The following is a 14,931-nucleotide window of genomic DNA, read 5'->3' as shown; positions in this document are numbered from 1 at the left end:
GGCCACTCCAAAGTCTCCTCCAAGCCTTCTCTTCTCCAGGCTGCAGAGCCCCAACTCTCTCAGCCTGTCCTCAGAGCAGAGCTGCTGCAGCCCTCTGAACATCTTGGTGGCCTCCTCTGGACTGGCTCCAACACTTCCATGTCCTGCTTGTGCTGGGGGCTGCAGAACTGCACACAGGACTCCAAGTAATGTGTCCTTTGGGAAGGAAGGTTCCCTCTGTCCACCTGGGCTGCTTGACCAGGAAAGGTGACAAAAAGCTTCTTCCACTCTGCTTAGTTGATGAAGTTCTGGAGGTCAGTTTGGAGCTGCTGGACCTCTCCTTCCTTCCTTCCTTCTAGGGTAGAATGCTGCATCTTTTGCCATCCACAATCAGAAAGGAAAAAAATGAAGGTGAAGATGCAGAAGATTCTTCCTCCTACAAAAAGCAGAAGGATGCCAAGGACAAAGCAAACAGTGCCAGGTAGGGAGGTACCTGTGGTGGGGCAAGGCAAAACAGCCTGGCCAAATTCCATGTGGCAGGAGTGCAGGTGGAGCACAACTTGGCCAAATTCCCTGTGGCAGGAATGCAGGTAGGGTCTCATGGGGTCTTTGCAGGGGCTGTGTAGGTTACCCAAGCCACAAAAGCATTTGCTGTGGAGCTCTGCTTCCTTCACCTCTGACTTCCTTGATTCCTGGGTCCAAGCAGTAGTCCAGTGTGCAGCAGAAAGTGAGAGAAAGGTGGTTTGGAGTCAGAAGTTGGTGTGAGGATGTAGTTTTTAGGGTAGTGGTTTGAGATCAGTTGTGGCTTTCTCCTCTCCTTGATCACTTCTGTTTCTTTTGCCATTGGAATTGGCTGCCCAGGGAGGTGGTGGAGTCCCCATCCCTGGAGGTGTTGAAGCCAAGCCTCAGGAGTAAACTCTGCTTGGCTTGGATGGGACTTTTAAATGAATTGTTAACACATTTTTAGGGAGCCTGGAGGAGATGCTGGCTGGGGAGGCTGCCTGCTTGTTTTCTGCAGCAGAGCAAATCAACCACAGAAGCACAGAATGAAGCAGGTTGGAAAAGACCTCCAGGATCATCAAGTCCAACCTAGCACCTAACTCTTCTGATTTGCCAGTGGAATGGGCTGCCCAGGGAGGTGGTGGAGTCACCATCCCTGGGGGTGTTCAAGCATACCTGGCTGGGGCACTTAGTGCCATGGTCTGGTTGATTGGCCAGGGCTGGGTGCTGGCTTGGACTGGCTGAGCTTGGAGCTCTCTTCCAACCTGCTTGATTCTAAGCCTTGCAGGAGCTTTATTTTCCTGTGTCACAACTGTAGTTTGAAAGAACTGCCTGATGCTTTCTGGCTTGAAGGATGAGGAATTGAGGCTTGCTGGCATGGCCACTGTGCTTGTAGAAGGCCAGTTGGAAAGATGTGTTCTTCTGAGCCACCATCTGACCTCCAGCTCAGTGCAGAGTGGTGACCAGTAACCTCCAGGGAAGCCTGCACTGCTGCCTGCCTCTTTGCTCTCCCTCATCCTGTCCCTTCTCTAAGGACCTTACACCCTTCTTTTCCCCTGACTCTTTACCCTGGCTGCTCATGGTGGCATTCAGAGCTCCTTTTTGCCAGGAACACTGAGCAGAGAGAGACAGCAGTGGAAGAAGGACTCCCCCCAGGTGCTGAACTTGGCTCTTGTTTCTCTTTCCAGCTCTCACAACTGGAACACACTGTTTGTGGGCACAAACGCTGTGGCTGATGCCATTGCTCAGAAGTACAGTGCCTCCAAGAGCCAAGTGCTGGATCATGTGAGTTGGGTTCTTGATCAGCTGAGGCAGGAGATCACTTTTCCCTCAGTTTCCTTGTGCCCAAGACCTTCCTGGTCTTTTTGTGCAGCAAAAGCCTCTCTGCATCAACGAGCACCTTGCAGGCTGAGAGAGGAGTGGAGCTGCAGCTTCTCTGGGAGGTCTGAGCCCACAAATTCCTTTGCCACTGGAAGCTGAAGTGTCACTCCCAGCCCTTCTCCCCTCTCTGCAGTTCAACTTAACTGGAAGTTGATGGAATTTGCTCCTTAAAGCTCAGATCCTTCCTGGAACACTTAATTTTGCTTCGGGAAGAGTTCTGATCCCAAAAGCAAATCCTCCCACAAGCTTGAGAGGAGCTGCAGCATTTTACCCTGGGGCTTGCTGCCAAAGTCTCTTTTCACCTGCTTCTGAGAGCAGGCAGGAGCAGCAGGTGATTGCCATTCTTGCTTGCAGGAGAGCAAAGACAGTGTGGCAGTGAGGATTGCTCTGGGGGAGACGGAGCTGGTGCAGGAGATTCGCCGCTTCCTGATGGACAACGGAGTCAGCCTGGATGCCTTCAGTCAGGTGAGGAGCCCAACCCTGTGAGTGCTCCAGGCTTGGGGCAGAGTGGCTGGAAAGCTACCCAGAAGAAAAGGATCTAAGGGGGAGGCAGCTGAAGATGAGCCAGGGTGTGCCCAGGTGGGCAGGAAAGCAGGAAAGCCACCAGCATCTTGGCCTGGATCAGCAGTGGTGTGGCCAGCAGGAGCAGGGAAGCAGTGGTGCTTCTGTACTGGGCACTGGTGAGGCCACATCTGGAATACTGGAGTCAGGTTTTGGGCCATTCATTCCAAGGAGGACAGTGAGGGGCTGGGGGCAGGTCCAGAGGAGGGTAACAAAGGTGGGGAAGGGCCTGGAGAGCAGGGCTTGGGGAGGAGCAGCTGAAGGAACTGGAGGTGTTCAGTCTGGAGAAGAGGAGGCTGAGAGGAGACCTCATTGATCTCTGCAGCTCCCTGAAAGGAGGTTGCAGTGAGGTGGGGGTTGGGCTCTTCTCCCTAGTCTCAGGTGATAGAAGGAGAGGAACTGGCCTGAAATTGTGCCAGGGGAGGGTTAGGTTGTGGATGAGGAAGAATTTGTTCGCTGCAAGAGTGGTCAGGGATTGGAATCATAGAATCAAGCAGGTTGGAAGAGAGCTCCAAGCTCAGCCAGCCCAACCTAGCACCCAGCCCTGGCCAATCAACCAGACCATGGCACTAAGTGCCCCAGCCAGGCTTGGCTTCAACACCTCCAGGGATGGGGACTCCACCACCTCCCTGGGCAGCCCATTCCAGTGCCAATCACTCTCTCTGCCAACAACTTCCTCCTAACATCCAGCCTGTACTTCCTCTGGCAGAGAGAGTGTTGGCAGAGAGAGTGATTGGCATTGGAATGGGCTGCCCAGGGAGGTGGTGGAGTTGCTGTGGCTGGAGGTGTTGAAGCAAAGCCTGGCTGGGACACTTAGTGCCATGGTCTGGTTGATTGGGCAGGGCTGGGTGCTAGGTTGGCCTGGCTGAGCTTAGAAGTCTCTTCCAAGTTGCTTGATTCTATGATCACAGGATCACACAGAGTGGTAGGGGGTTGGAAGGGAGCTCTGGAGATCGAGTCCAACCTCCCTGCCAGAGCAGGATCACCTACAGCAGACCACACAGGGACACATCCACACATGTCCAGAGTCTCCAGAGACAGAGACTGCCCCCACCTCATATTCAGTGCTCTCCCACCCTCAGAAAAGTTCCTTCTCAGTTCCTTCCTTTAGATGAAACCTCCTAGGCTGAAGTTTCATCCTTGATACCAGAGTGGGGCTTGGCTTTTTAAATCCCATCTCCTCCTCCCACCGAATACCACAGGCTGCAGGGGAGCGCAGCAAAACAGTGATCCTGGTGAAGAACCTCCCTGCCAGCACCAGTGCAGCAGAGCTGGAGGATGTCTTTGGGAAACATGGCAGCCTGGGCAGGGTGCTGCTGCCAGAAGGAGGCATCACTGCCATCGTGGAGTTCCTGGAGCCAAGTGAGGCCAAGCAAGCCTTCAGTAGGCTGGCGTACACCAAGGTGAGCGTGACGAGAGGTAGGAGCGGCTGCTGCTGTTGCTCTCACAGTGTGGCAGAGTGCCAGGGCAGAAAGGATCCCCAGGGATCATCTGGTGCAACCTTTCTAAGTGATGGTGGAGTTGCAGTGAGCTGGCCCAGCACTCTGGCAAGCTGAGTCTTCAAACAGCCCAGTGGAGGGGAATCCAGAGTCATAGACTCAGAGTGCCAGGTTGGAAGTGATCCCAGGGATCATCTGGTGCAACCTTTGCAGGTGATGGTGCAGTTGCAGTGAGCTGGCCCAGCACCCTGCAAGCTGAGTCTTCAAACAGCCCAGTGATAGGGAATCCAGAGTCATAGAATCACAGTGCCAGGTTGGAAGGGACCCCAGGGATCATCTGGTGCAACCTTTGCAGGTGATGGTGGAGTTGCAGTGAGCTGGCCCAGCACCCTGGCAAGCTGAGTCTTCAAACTGATCAATGTAGGGAATCCACAGCTTCCCTTGGGAGATGATTCCAATGTCCAACTGTTCTCATGGGCAAACATTTCCTTCTGGTGTCCAGTGGGACTGTCCCCATCTCTCCTTGTCTTTTCTGTGGGACTCCTTGGACAAAGGCAGTCTCCATCCTCCTGGTATCCACTCTCTATCCATGGTAGCAAAGTCTCCCCTAAGCCTTCCCTTCTCAAGGCTGAACAAACCCAGCTCTCTCTTTCCCTTTTCCTGTCCTGGTGGCCCTTCTCTGTCCCTTGGATTTAGGGAGGAGCCTGCTGCATCCTTGTGCAGCAAGGAGTGAGTGGGGTTCTCAACCTGCAGAAGATGGCTGGTGGGGAGGGGGCTGTGACATCCAGAGCAGCCTGTGTGGCCTGGAGAGGATTTCATTCACCTTTTGCAGCACAGGAATGTGGTTCAGAGTAGGCTGTGGTCCTGTGTGGGGCTGGATGCAGAGTGTCCTTTGGTGGAAGAGAGTTAAGCCAGCTGCAAAGGTTGCTCAGCTCTCCCACTGCTGTCTTCCCTTCAGGCCTTGCCCTCTACTCTTCATTTCTCTCCTGTAATTGGTTTTCATTTTGCTCACAGTTCCATTCTGTGCCTTTGTACCTGGAATGGGCTCCAATGGGGGTCTTCATCAGCCCTCCCACCCAGAAGAAAACCCTTGAGGCTCCAGCAAAGGAGGACAAAGCAAAGCTGCTACCTGGTAAGAACTTTGACTTCATGGCCAGAGGTGTCTCTGCTTGTGTCACTGCTCCTGCAGCTGTAAAGCAGTCCTGCTGCTTTTCCTGTCCCTGTGGGGATGGAAGCAGCCTCCTGGAGTCATCTTCATGGCCCTTACTGTCACCCACCCCCTGGTGTCTTAGTTGGTCATGCCATACAAGCACTGCTTGTTCTTGCCCTGCTCACCCTCTGACTGAGGCCTGGGGAGTGAAATGCTGCACACAGCACACAGCTCCTGTTTGGACTGGGCTGACATGAGCCCTGGGAGGAGACTCCTGGTCCAGCCTGGCCTTGGTAGCAGCTGTCAGGAGAGCAGAAGCTGTTCTCTGTAAGCTGGACCTGATTCCCTGTGCATGCCTGTAGCTGTGTGCTGTGTCCCTGCCCGTGGGCAGCCAGCAAGCTGCCAGCAGAGGAGCAGTGGACAGTAGTAGATGGAGGGGATGGACTGATGGAAAGCTCAACAGGAGCCTGCAGTGGGACTGCAGCCCAGACAGCAACCCTGTGCTGGGCTGCAGCAAGAGCAGTGAGGCCAGCAGGCCAAGGGAGGGGATTCTGCCCCTCAGACCTCACCTGCAGTCCTGGGTGCAGTTCTGCAGCCCACAGGACAAGCAGGATGTGGAACTGTTGGAGCCAGTCCAGAGCAGGCCATGAAGATGCTCAGAGGGCTGCAGCAGCTCTGCTCTGAGGACAGGCTGAGAGAGTTGGGGCTCTGCAGCCTGGAGAAGGCTTGGAGGAGACCTTGGAGTGACCTTCCAGGATCTGTAGGGGGCTAGAGGAAGGCTGGGGAGGGACTATTGGCAAGGTCTTGTAATGATGGGATGAGGAGGAATGGATTTGAAGTTGTTTGCAGTGAGGGTGGTGAGAGCCTGGCACAGGTTGAGGGTGGTGAGACACTGGCACAGGTTGCCCAGAGAGGTTGTGGGGCACAGAAGCACCCAATGTGATCAAAGATTCTTTGTTTCAGGTGAAGCACAGGAAGAAGAGGAGGAAGAAGAGGAAGAGGCAGAGGAGGAGGAGGAGGAGGAGGAAGAAGAAGAAAGCATTCCTGGGTGTACCTTGTTCATCAAAAACCTGAACTTTGCCACCACAGAAGACACACTGAAGGAGGTAAGGGACAAGTGAGGAGAGGGGATTGTGTTTTGCTCAGCATGGTCCCCTCAGGTGGGGTGGGAAGGGGTCGAGAGCCAGACTGAGGTGTCTGCTGGAGTCAGATCCCAGCTCCTAGCATGGCCCAGAGGAAAGGGCTCCACTCTACTACAGAAGGCAAGGGGCAACCTGCTCTGCACCCACAGTGATGAGCATGAAGAGGTTAAAGGTGTGAAAGTGCCCTGACTGAGGAGGGACTTTTTACAAGGGCTTGCAGTGCTCATAGAATCAACCAGCTGGGAAGAGAGCTCCAAGCTCAGCCAGCCCAACCTAGCACCCAGCCCTGTCCAACCAGACCATGGCACTAAGTGCCCCAGCCAGGCTTGGCTTCAACACCTCCAGGGATGGGGACTCCACCACCTCCCTGGGAGCAAGAGGAAGTGGATTGGAGCTTGAGGAGGGCAGATGCAGACTAGAGATTAGGAGGAAATTCTTTGCAGTGAGAGTGGTGAGACACTGGAGGAGGTTGCTCAGGGAGGTTGGGGATGCCTCCTGCCTGGAGGTTTTCAAGGCCAGGTTGGATGAGAGCTTAAGCAACCTGGGGTAGCTGAGAGCTGTCTCTGCCCATGGCAGGGGAATGGAATGGTTCTCCTCTGAGATGCCTTCCAACCCAGCAGGAGCAGGGCAGTTCTTCTGCCCCTGTGCTCAGCACTCAACTTGAGAAAGATGTTGAGGTGCTGGAAGGTGTTTGGAGAAGGGCAGCAAGGCTGGGGAGGGGCCTGGAGCACAGCCCTGTGAGGAGAGGCTGAGGGAGCTGGGGGGGTGCAGCCTGCAGCAGAGGAGGCTCAGGGCAGAGCTCATTCCTGCCTGCAGCTGCCTGCAGGGAGGCTGTAGCCAGGTGGGGTTGGGCTCTGCTGCCAGGCAGCCAGCACCAGAAGAAGGGGACACAGTCTCAAGATGTGCCAGGGCAGGTCTAGGCTGGATGTGAGGAGGAAGTTGTTGTCAGAGAGAGTGATTGGCATTGGAATGGGCTGCCCAGGGAGGTGGTGGAGTCTCTGTGCCTGGAGGTGTTGAAGCCAAGCCTGGCTGGGCACTTAGTGCCATGGGTTAGTTAAGCAGCAGGTGTCAGGTGCTAGGTTGGACTCCATGATCTTGAAGGTCTCTTCCAAGCTGCTTGATTCTATGATTCTCTCATTTTCCCCCCTCCATTCAGACTGCAGTTTCATAAGCAAGTTTAACAGATGCCTTACAGCTCCTGCAACCCTCCAGCTCCTTCTGCATGCTCTATTTTCCAGGGTGGCCCCAAAATCCCCCAGCCCTAGGGTCCCCTACTGGCAGAGGGCATCCTATAATCCATAGTGTTCCTCCAGAGCTCTGTGGTGTTTCTTGAGCAGTGTTGGAGGATTACTGGGCCCTGATTTCTTTCAAAGTCTGCCTCTCTGTGCTTGTGTGCACAGAAATAATCCTGCCAGAAAAGCCTCAGCTGCTCTGGCTGCTTGTCAGGTGTGTGCTGGAGGGGGGTGGGGGAGGGAGGTAAGCCTGGCAGCCTTCTCTCCTGGCTCTGGAAGAGGGCCACGTTGTTGTCACTTGAGTTGCAAGGCTGGGACAAAGGAATCTGAGTCACGTGTCCAAATTCCTTGCAGACCTTCTCCAAAGTGGGAGCTGTGAAGAGCTGCACAATCTCCAAGAAGAAAGACAAAGCAGGTACTCTCAGTGGTGCTGTTCAGTTCCTCCCCACAGCTGGTTGCTGAGGGCTCAGGTGTGGCATTGCTTTAGTGTTCAGCTGGCTGAGCAGCTCTGTTCTCTCTCAGGCTGGGGAGGGGAGGGGGGGGAAGGGAATACTTAATGTTTCTAGAAGTGTTCCCCTTGAAATGGCAGAAAACAGCAACCAAAAATACCCCCAAGGTTCAGCTCCATTGTGGGGGTTTGTGGAGCTGTGGCCTTCTTTTGAGATCTTGAGATAGAGAAGCCAACTCCTTCAGGAAGACAGAGGAGAGGAGGGTGCAGGAAGACAGAAGAGAGGAGAGGAGGGTGCAGGAAGACAGAAGAGAGGAGAGGAGGGTGCAGGAAGACAGAAGAGAGGAGAGGAGGGTGCAGGAAGACAGAAGAGAGGAGAGGAGGGTGCAGGAAGACAGAAGAGAGGAGAGGAGGGTGCAGGAAGACAGAAGAGAGGAGAGGAGGGTGCAGGAAGACAGAAGAGAGGAGGGTGCAGGAAGACAGAAGAGAGGAGAGGAGGGTGCAAGCTGACAGAAGAGAGGAGAGGAGGGTGCAGGCTGACAGAAGAGAGGAGAGGAGGGTGCAGGAAGACAGAAGAGAGGAGAGGAGGGTGCAGGAAGACAGAAGAGAGGAGGGGAGGGTGCAGGATGACAGAAGAGAGGAGGGGAGGGTGCAGGAAGACAGAAGAGAGGAGAGGAGGGTGCAGGAAGACAGAAGAGAGGAGAGGAGGGTGCAGGAAGACAGAAGAGAGGAGAGGAGGGTGCAGGAAGACAGAAGAGAGGAGAGGAGGGTGCAGGATGACAGAAGAGAGGAGAGGAGGGTGCAGGATGACAGAAGAGAGGAGGGGAGGGTGCAGGAAGACAGAAGAGAGGAGAGGAGGGTGCAGGAAGACAGAAGAGAGGAGAGGAGAGTGCAGGAAGACAGAAGAGAGGAGAGGAGGGTGCAGGCTGACAGAAGAGAGGAGGGTGCAGGAAGACAGAAGAGAGGAGAGGAGGGTACAGAATGACAGAAGAGAGGAGAGGAGGGTACAGAATGACAGAAGAGAGGAGAGGAGGGTACAGAATGACAGAAGAGAGGAGAGGAGAGTGCAGGAAGACAGAAGAGAGGAGAGGATTTTTCCCTTTTTGAGTTTCAAACCCATCACTCCTTGTCCTGCCACAACAGGCCCTGCTCAAAAGCCTGTCCCCAGCTTTCTCCACAAGCCCTTTCAGTACTGAAAGGCTTAGCACTGTCACTGCTGGTTTCATGAGTCTCTGTTCTCTTCTGACAGGCACTTGGCTTTCAATGGGCTTTGGATTTGTGGAGTACAAGAAGCCAGAGAGTGCTCAGAAAGCTCTGCGCAGGCTGCAGGTGAGCTTTAGCAGTGGCAGTCCTGATCCTTTCCAGGGGTGTGGGGATCAAAGGTGAAGCTCCAAAGGTAGCTGAGGAGGAGGTCAGTGCAAGGACTTAACACTCTGCAGGTGGGGAAGCCTCTAAAGTGAGCCAGGAAGATGTGTGAAGGGGCAAGAGATGGTTTAGTGGTTATGGTAGTTGGGTTGTGGTTGGACTCTGTGATCTTATGGACTCAGGGATCCCTGGAGGTGTTCAAGAAGCCTGTGGGCATGACACTTTGGGCCATGGTTTAGTGGCCATGGTGGGGTTGGGTTGCTGGTTGGACTGGATGATCTTAGAGGGCGTTTCCAAGAGAGGGGAGAGGAGAAAGCAGCTTTTATCCAGGCTGCTAAACTGCAGCTGGTCCCTAATGCTGATGCCACCGAGGTGCTTTCAGTCAGGTCCAGTGAGGAGCAGCTGAGGGGAATTAGGGTTGTTAAGGCAGGAGGGGAGGAGGCTGAAGGGAAACCTCTCTGCAGCTCCTTGAAAGGAGGCTGGACCCAGGTGGGGGTTGGCCTCTTCTCTCTGCTATCAGGTGATAGGAGGAGAAGAAATGGCCTGAAATTGTGCCAGGGGAGGGTTAGGTTGGAGAGGAGGGAAAATTCCTTTGCTGCAAGAGTGGTCAAGGATTGGAACAGGCTACCCAGGGAGGTGGTGGAGTCCCCATGCCTGGAGGTGTTCAAGGCACAGGCTGGACAGGGAGGTGGTGAAGTCCCCATGCCTGGAGGTGTCCAAGGAGCCTGTGGCTATGGCACTTGGGGCCATGGTTTAGTGGCCGTGGTGGGGTTGGGTTGCTGGTTGGACTTGGATGATCATAGAGGGCTTCTCCAACCTTTCTGATCCTGTGGGAGCCCATGCATGAGTGTTTCCTAGCACTGATCCAACAGGCAAGCAGCAGAGGATGTGCAGTGGGTGAACTTCAATGAGCTTCTTCTTTATGGTGCCCTGTGCAGAGGTGGCAGAGCCCCAGGCCTCCCCCAGGCCTCCATTCACCCTGGGAGCAAACAGTGCTCAGTGCTGCAAGGTTTGCCTTTGCCCTCTGTGCCTCTGCCGTTGCTTCAGCCTCCTGCCTTCTCCATGCCACACAGCATGTGGTGTGCTCTGAAGGAATAAATCATCCTCTCTGCTGCTAGAAAGACCTCCAAGTGTTTGCTGCCTGCTGCTGGGGTGGTTGGGCTGGGCAGGTGGAGTGATCCCTTCCTAGGCAGAGGGGAAGGAATGACCACAGTCCATGAGTCTCCCCTTCAGCAGGTGCTCATTTCACGTGCCACAGCCTGTGCAGTGCTGAGGTAGAAGTGTGCTCTTCATCTGCTTGAAAGGCTGAGTCCTGGGGAAGAGAGAAGGCAGGACAAGAGGGGCTTTGTGGAGAGAATGGGCAGCAGGGCTGCAGGAGCCCAGCTCTTGTGTGCAGCGCAAGCAGGCAAGAAGCTGTTTGTTCCTCGGTGCTGTAGGACATCCTTTGAAGCACAGGGAGCAAGAGACAGACGATTTTGATGGCCAGGGAGACACCCTGGCTCATTCCAGACCAAACAAGACAGTCCTTGCCTGGAAGAGCTCTCAGTTTAGAGGCAGAGAAAGCTGTAGCCCAAAGCAGTGAAGTGATTTGTCTTTGCTGGTTTAGTGGCAGAGCTGAAGCTGACACACAGCTGGATCAGGGATGTTGGCTGCTGCTCTCCAGCCAAGCTGTCTCCAGCCTCCTATCAGAAGCCTTTCCTTGCATGAGTGGTGTTCAACTGAGGAAACATTTGGCAGGGATAAGGGGAAGAAGACACAGGAAGGAGCAAGGTGTGAAATGCTGTGCTTGTAGCCTGGAAGCTTGGAAGCTGTTGTGGCTTGACTTCTGCTCTTGTTTCTTTCAACTTCTAGGGCTGCTCTGTAGATGGCCATAAGCTGGAAGTGAAAATCTCAGAGAGAGCTGTCAGGTAAAGCTTCTGTCACACTTCTGTGCCCTGGTTCCCTTTCAGCTGTGCTAATGCTTGGTAGCTTCTTCACTTCATACCCAGCACCTGGTAGGACCTCACCTGGAGCCCTGCACTGCACTTTGGCCACAACAACCCAATGCAGTGCTACAGGCTGGGGACAGAGTGGCTGAGAGCAGCCAGGCAGAAAGGGCCCTGGGGGTGCTGGGAGAGAGGAACTGAAGCTGAGGCAGCAGTGCCCAGGTGGGCAGCAGAGGCAATGGCATCCTGGGCTGGCTCAGGAGCAGTGTGGGCAGCAGGACAAGGGAGGTTCTTCTGCCCCTGTGCTCAGCACTTCTCAGGCTGCACCTTGAGTGCTGTGTCCAGTTCTGGGCTCCTGAATTGAAGAGAGATTTTGAGGTGCTGGAAGGTGTTTGGAGAAGGGCAGCAAGGCTGGGGAGGGGCCTGGAGCACAGCCCTGTGAGGAGAGGCTGAGGGAGCTGGGGGTGTGCAGCCTGCAGCAGAGGAGGCTCAGGGCAGAGCTCATTGCTGTCTGCAGCTGCCTGCAGGGAGGCTGTAGCCAGGTGGGGTTGGGCTCTGCTGCCAGGCAGCCAGCAACAGAAGAAGGGGACACGGTCTCAAGCTGTGGCAGGGGAGGTTCAGGCTGGCTGTTAGGAGGAAATTGTTGTCAGAGAGAGTGATTGTCATTGGAATGGGCTGCCCAGGCAGGTGGTGGAGTGGCTGTGGCTGGAGGTGTTGAAGCCAAGCCTGGCTGGGGCACTTAGTGCCATGGTCTGGTTGCTTGGGCAGGGCTGGGTGCTAGGTTGGGCTGGCTGAGCTTGGAGATTCTGTCATCTCCAGAGGTCCCCTCCAGCCCTCACCCTGTGGGGTTCTGTTTCTGGTTGCTGCACAGTGATCCTCATTTGCCTTTGCCTTTAACTTCCCAGGCCTGCTGTGAAATCATCCCGCAAGAAGCAAACTGTCAAGAAGCAGAAGACTTCCAAGATCTTGGTCCGAAACATCCCATTCCAGGCCACTGTCAGGGAAGTCAGGGAACTCTTCAGGTAGGACAGTGCTTGCTGTTGGCTCTCTGGAGTGCTCTGGGCTGGAGCTGATGTGATTTGGATGCAGGTTTTTGCTCTCAGATGGTGACTCGGATGAGTTTTGCTTTCTGTGTGCCAGTCGAGAAGCCTTTTACTGCCTGTAAATGCAACTGGCTGGGCAAGCCCTGGCAGCAGAGGAATGCTGCTGCTGAGACAGGCATGCCCCAAACCAGCAGGGCTGGCTGGAGCTGCTGTGAGCTCTCAGACTTGGTGGCCTATCAGCGTGCAGCAGACATCTGTGGGGCTTGGAGATCTCCCTGCTTGTAGAGTCAGTGACATAGCCACGGATGGGTTTTGTGTTTACCTCTTGCCTGAAGGGTGTGCAGCAGCTTGCCTGATGCTCAGCACACCTGCAGACAGCTGCTGGGGCTTGGCTCCCTCTTCCATCTGTCTTGTGTAGCTCCTTCCCATCGTGGAGGTAATCATAGAATGGTTTAGGTTGGAAGGGACCTCAAAGCTCAGCCAGTTCCAACCTCCTGCCACAGGCAGGGACACCTCTCGCTAGAACAGGTCACTCAAGGCCTCATCCAGCCTGGCCTTGAACACCTCCAGAGAGGTTGTGGAGCACAGAATCACCCAATGTGATCTTTGAGTTTGCAGATGACATTAAGCAAGGAGCATCTGTGGAGCTCTTGGAGGGTAGCAGAGCCCTGCAGAGGGACCTGGCCAGGCTGGATGGGTGGGCAGAGGCCAATGGGATGAGACTGAACAATGCCAAGTGCAGGGTTCTGCACTTTGGCCACAACAACCTCAAGCAGCACTACAGGCTGGGGACTGAGTGGCTGAGAGCAGGCAGGCAGAGAGGGAGCTGGGGGTGCTGGGAGAGAGGAGCTGAAGAGGAGGCAGCAGTGTGCCCAGGTGGGCAGCAGAGCCAATGGCATCCTGGGCTGGCTCAGGAGCAGTGTGGGCAGCAGGACAAGGGAGGTTCTTCTGCCCCTCTGCTCAGCACTGCTCAGGCAGCACCTTGAGTGCTGTGTCCAGTTCTGGGCTGCTCAGTTGAAGAGAGCTGTTGAGGTGCTGGAAGGTGTCCAGAGAAGTGCAGCAAGGCTGTGGAGGGGCCTGGAGCAGAGCCCTGTGAGGAGAGGCTGAGGGAGCTGGGGGTGTGCAGCCTGCAGCAGAGGAGGCTCAGGGCAGAGCTCATTGCTGTGTACAGCTGCCTGAAGGGAGGCTGTAGCCAGGTGGGGTTGGGCTCTGCTGCCAGGCAAGCAGCCACAGAACAAGGGGACACAGTCTCAAGATGTGCCAGGGGAGGTCTAGGCTGGCTGTGAGGAGGAAGTTGTTGTCAGAGAGAGTGATTGGCACTGGAATGGGCTGCCCAGGGAGATATTCAAAGCCCACCTGGATGTGTTCCTGTGTGATCTGCTTCCCTTCAGAGCAGCTCCAAGCAGGCATGCCAGGGCACTGCTTCATGCTCCTAGGCTACCTCTCGGGGCTCATTGGTGCTGGTTTAAGTCGGGTGCCTTTGCTCTGGAGCTTTTAGCTTTCCCTGCTTTTAGGATCCTCTCTGGTTTGTGTGTTTATTCCTTGTTGGCAGTGGTGAGCAGTGGCTTGGCAGTGGGATGGCAGGGCTGCAGGGGGCACTCTTAGCCTGGCCAGCAGAGCCTGGCTGGGGACCACCGGGCTGGGAACCGCCAGCTTAGGGCCAAGCAAAGCACCAACAGCCTGGGGGCTGCCTGGCATCGCCTTGCAGGGCAGCAGTGGGAGGCTGTGCAGGGCAAACATCTCCTCTATTGTTGCTTAGTGTGCTCAGAAAGCACTTTGCAGCCCTGCAGCTGAGGTTGGCTCCAACCTCTATCCTCCTGTGCTGGCTCTGTGGTGCTTTGGGGTTTTGTCTTCTTTCCTCAGTTGCCTGGGGAGGAGAAAAATGAAGGAATGAAATACAGAGCCAGAGCCAGTGCAGATCTGGGTGTGTGCTACCTCAGACTGACACCAGCTGGGTTGGTGCAGAGAGTCATAGCACTGGGAAAGACCTTTAAGATCATTAAGTCCAACCTTGTTTCTCTTTAATACTCCAGATGTGGATGTTCTCAGGCCAAGCTGTGCTGGCACTAATGAAGGCTCCTCCTTCACTGGAGCATCTGCACTTAAAGGGCTTGTTTGTTTCTGCTGAGTGTGATCATTGAGTCATTAAGGTTGGAAAAGACCTTCCAGGTTGAGTCCAAGCATTAAGCTGACACTGTCAGGGCTACCACTAAACCATGTCCCTCAGCACCACATCTCCACAGCTCTTCAGTGCCTGCAGGGATGAAGACTCCACCACTGCCCTGAGTGGTCTGGTCCAGGGCTTGGCAGCCCTTCAGGGAAGAAACTGTTCCTAATGTCCAACCTAAACCTCCCCTGGTGCAACTTGAGGCTCTTATCCTATCACTTGTTACTTAGGACAAGAGCCCAACCTCCTTTCAGGGAGCTGTAGAGAGCAATGAGCTCTCCTCTCAGCCTCCTCTTCTCCAGACTAAACTCTCCCAACTCCCTCAGTTGCTCCTCCCCAGACCCATTCTCTAGAAAAGATGCTCTGAGCTGCTCCCTGCCCTTCTGACATCCAACCCAAACCTTTATCTGGTGCTTCTTTCATGGTGGAGTTGGTTGGAGTTGCAGTTTTGGGGTTTGGAGAAAGAGGCTGCTTAATTCTGTCTGCAGTCCTGAATGCTCTGGTTAGCAGCTAAAGTCCTTCCCCTTGTGGCAGGGTTCCATGAGCCTTAGGTGCTTCCCCAGCAGGTCTGAGGGCTTTTGCTGCTGGGTCAGAGTGTG

General features: G+C 54.9%; 1 protein-coding gene across 6 annotated transcripts in view; it reads left to right on the top strand.

The window, feature by feature from the left end:
• RBM19 (RNA binding motif protein 19) overlaps positions 1 to 14,931 on the top strand; it is a 78,418-nt gene that overhangs the window by 17,509 nt on the left and 45,978 nt on the right. For all 6 annotated transcript variants that reach the window (XM_064168506.1, XM_064168505.1, XM_064168507.1 and 3 more), the window contains exons 12-21: positions 339 to 460; positions 1,668 to 1,764; positions 2,215 to 2,325; positions 3,624 to 3,824; positions 4,875 to 4,992; positions 5,974 to 6,116; positions 7,739 to 7,799; positions 9,082 to 9,161; positions 11,049 to 11,104; positions 12,028 to 12,144. In XM_064168506.1, coding sequence (XP_064024576.1) covers positions 339 to 460; positions 1,668 to 1,764; positions 2,215 to 2,325; positions 3,624 to 3,824; positions 4,875 to 4,992; positions 5,974 to 6,116; positions 7,739 to 7,799; positions 9,082 to 9,161; positions 11,049 to 11,104; positions 12,028 to 12,144 — 1,106 coding nt within the window. The remainder of the gene's footprint in view (positions 1 to 338; positions 461 to 1,667; positions 1,765 to 2,214; positions 2,326 to 3,623; positions 3,825 to 4,874; positions 4,993 to 5,973; positions 6,117 to 7,738; positions 7,800 to 9,081; positions 9,162 to 11,048; positions 11,105 to 12,027; positions 12,145 to 14,931) is intronic.

Source organism: Pogoniulus pusillus, chromosome 30 (assembly GCF_015220805.1).
Source record: "Pogoniulus pusillus isolate bPogPus1 chromosome 30, bPogPus1.pri, whole genome shotgun sequence".
NCBI lineage: Eukaryota > Metazoa > Chordata > Aves > Piciformes > Lybiidae > Pogoniulus > Pogoniulus pusillus.
This window is presented reverse-complemented; position numbering and strand designations above follow the sequence as displayed.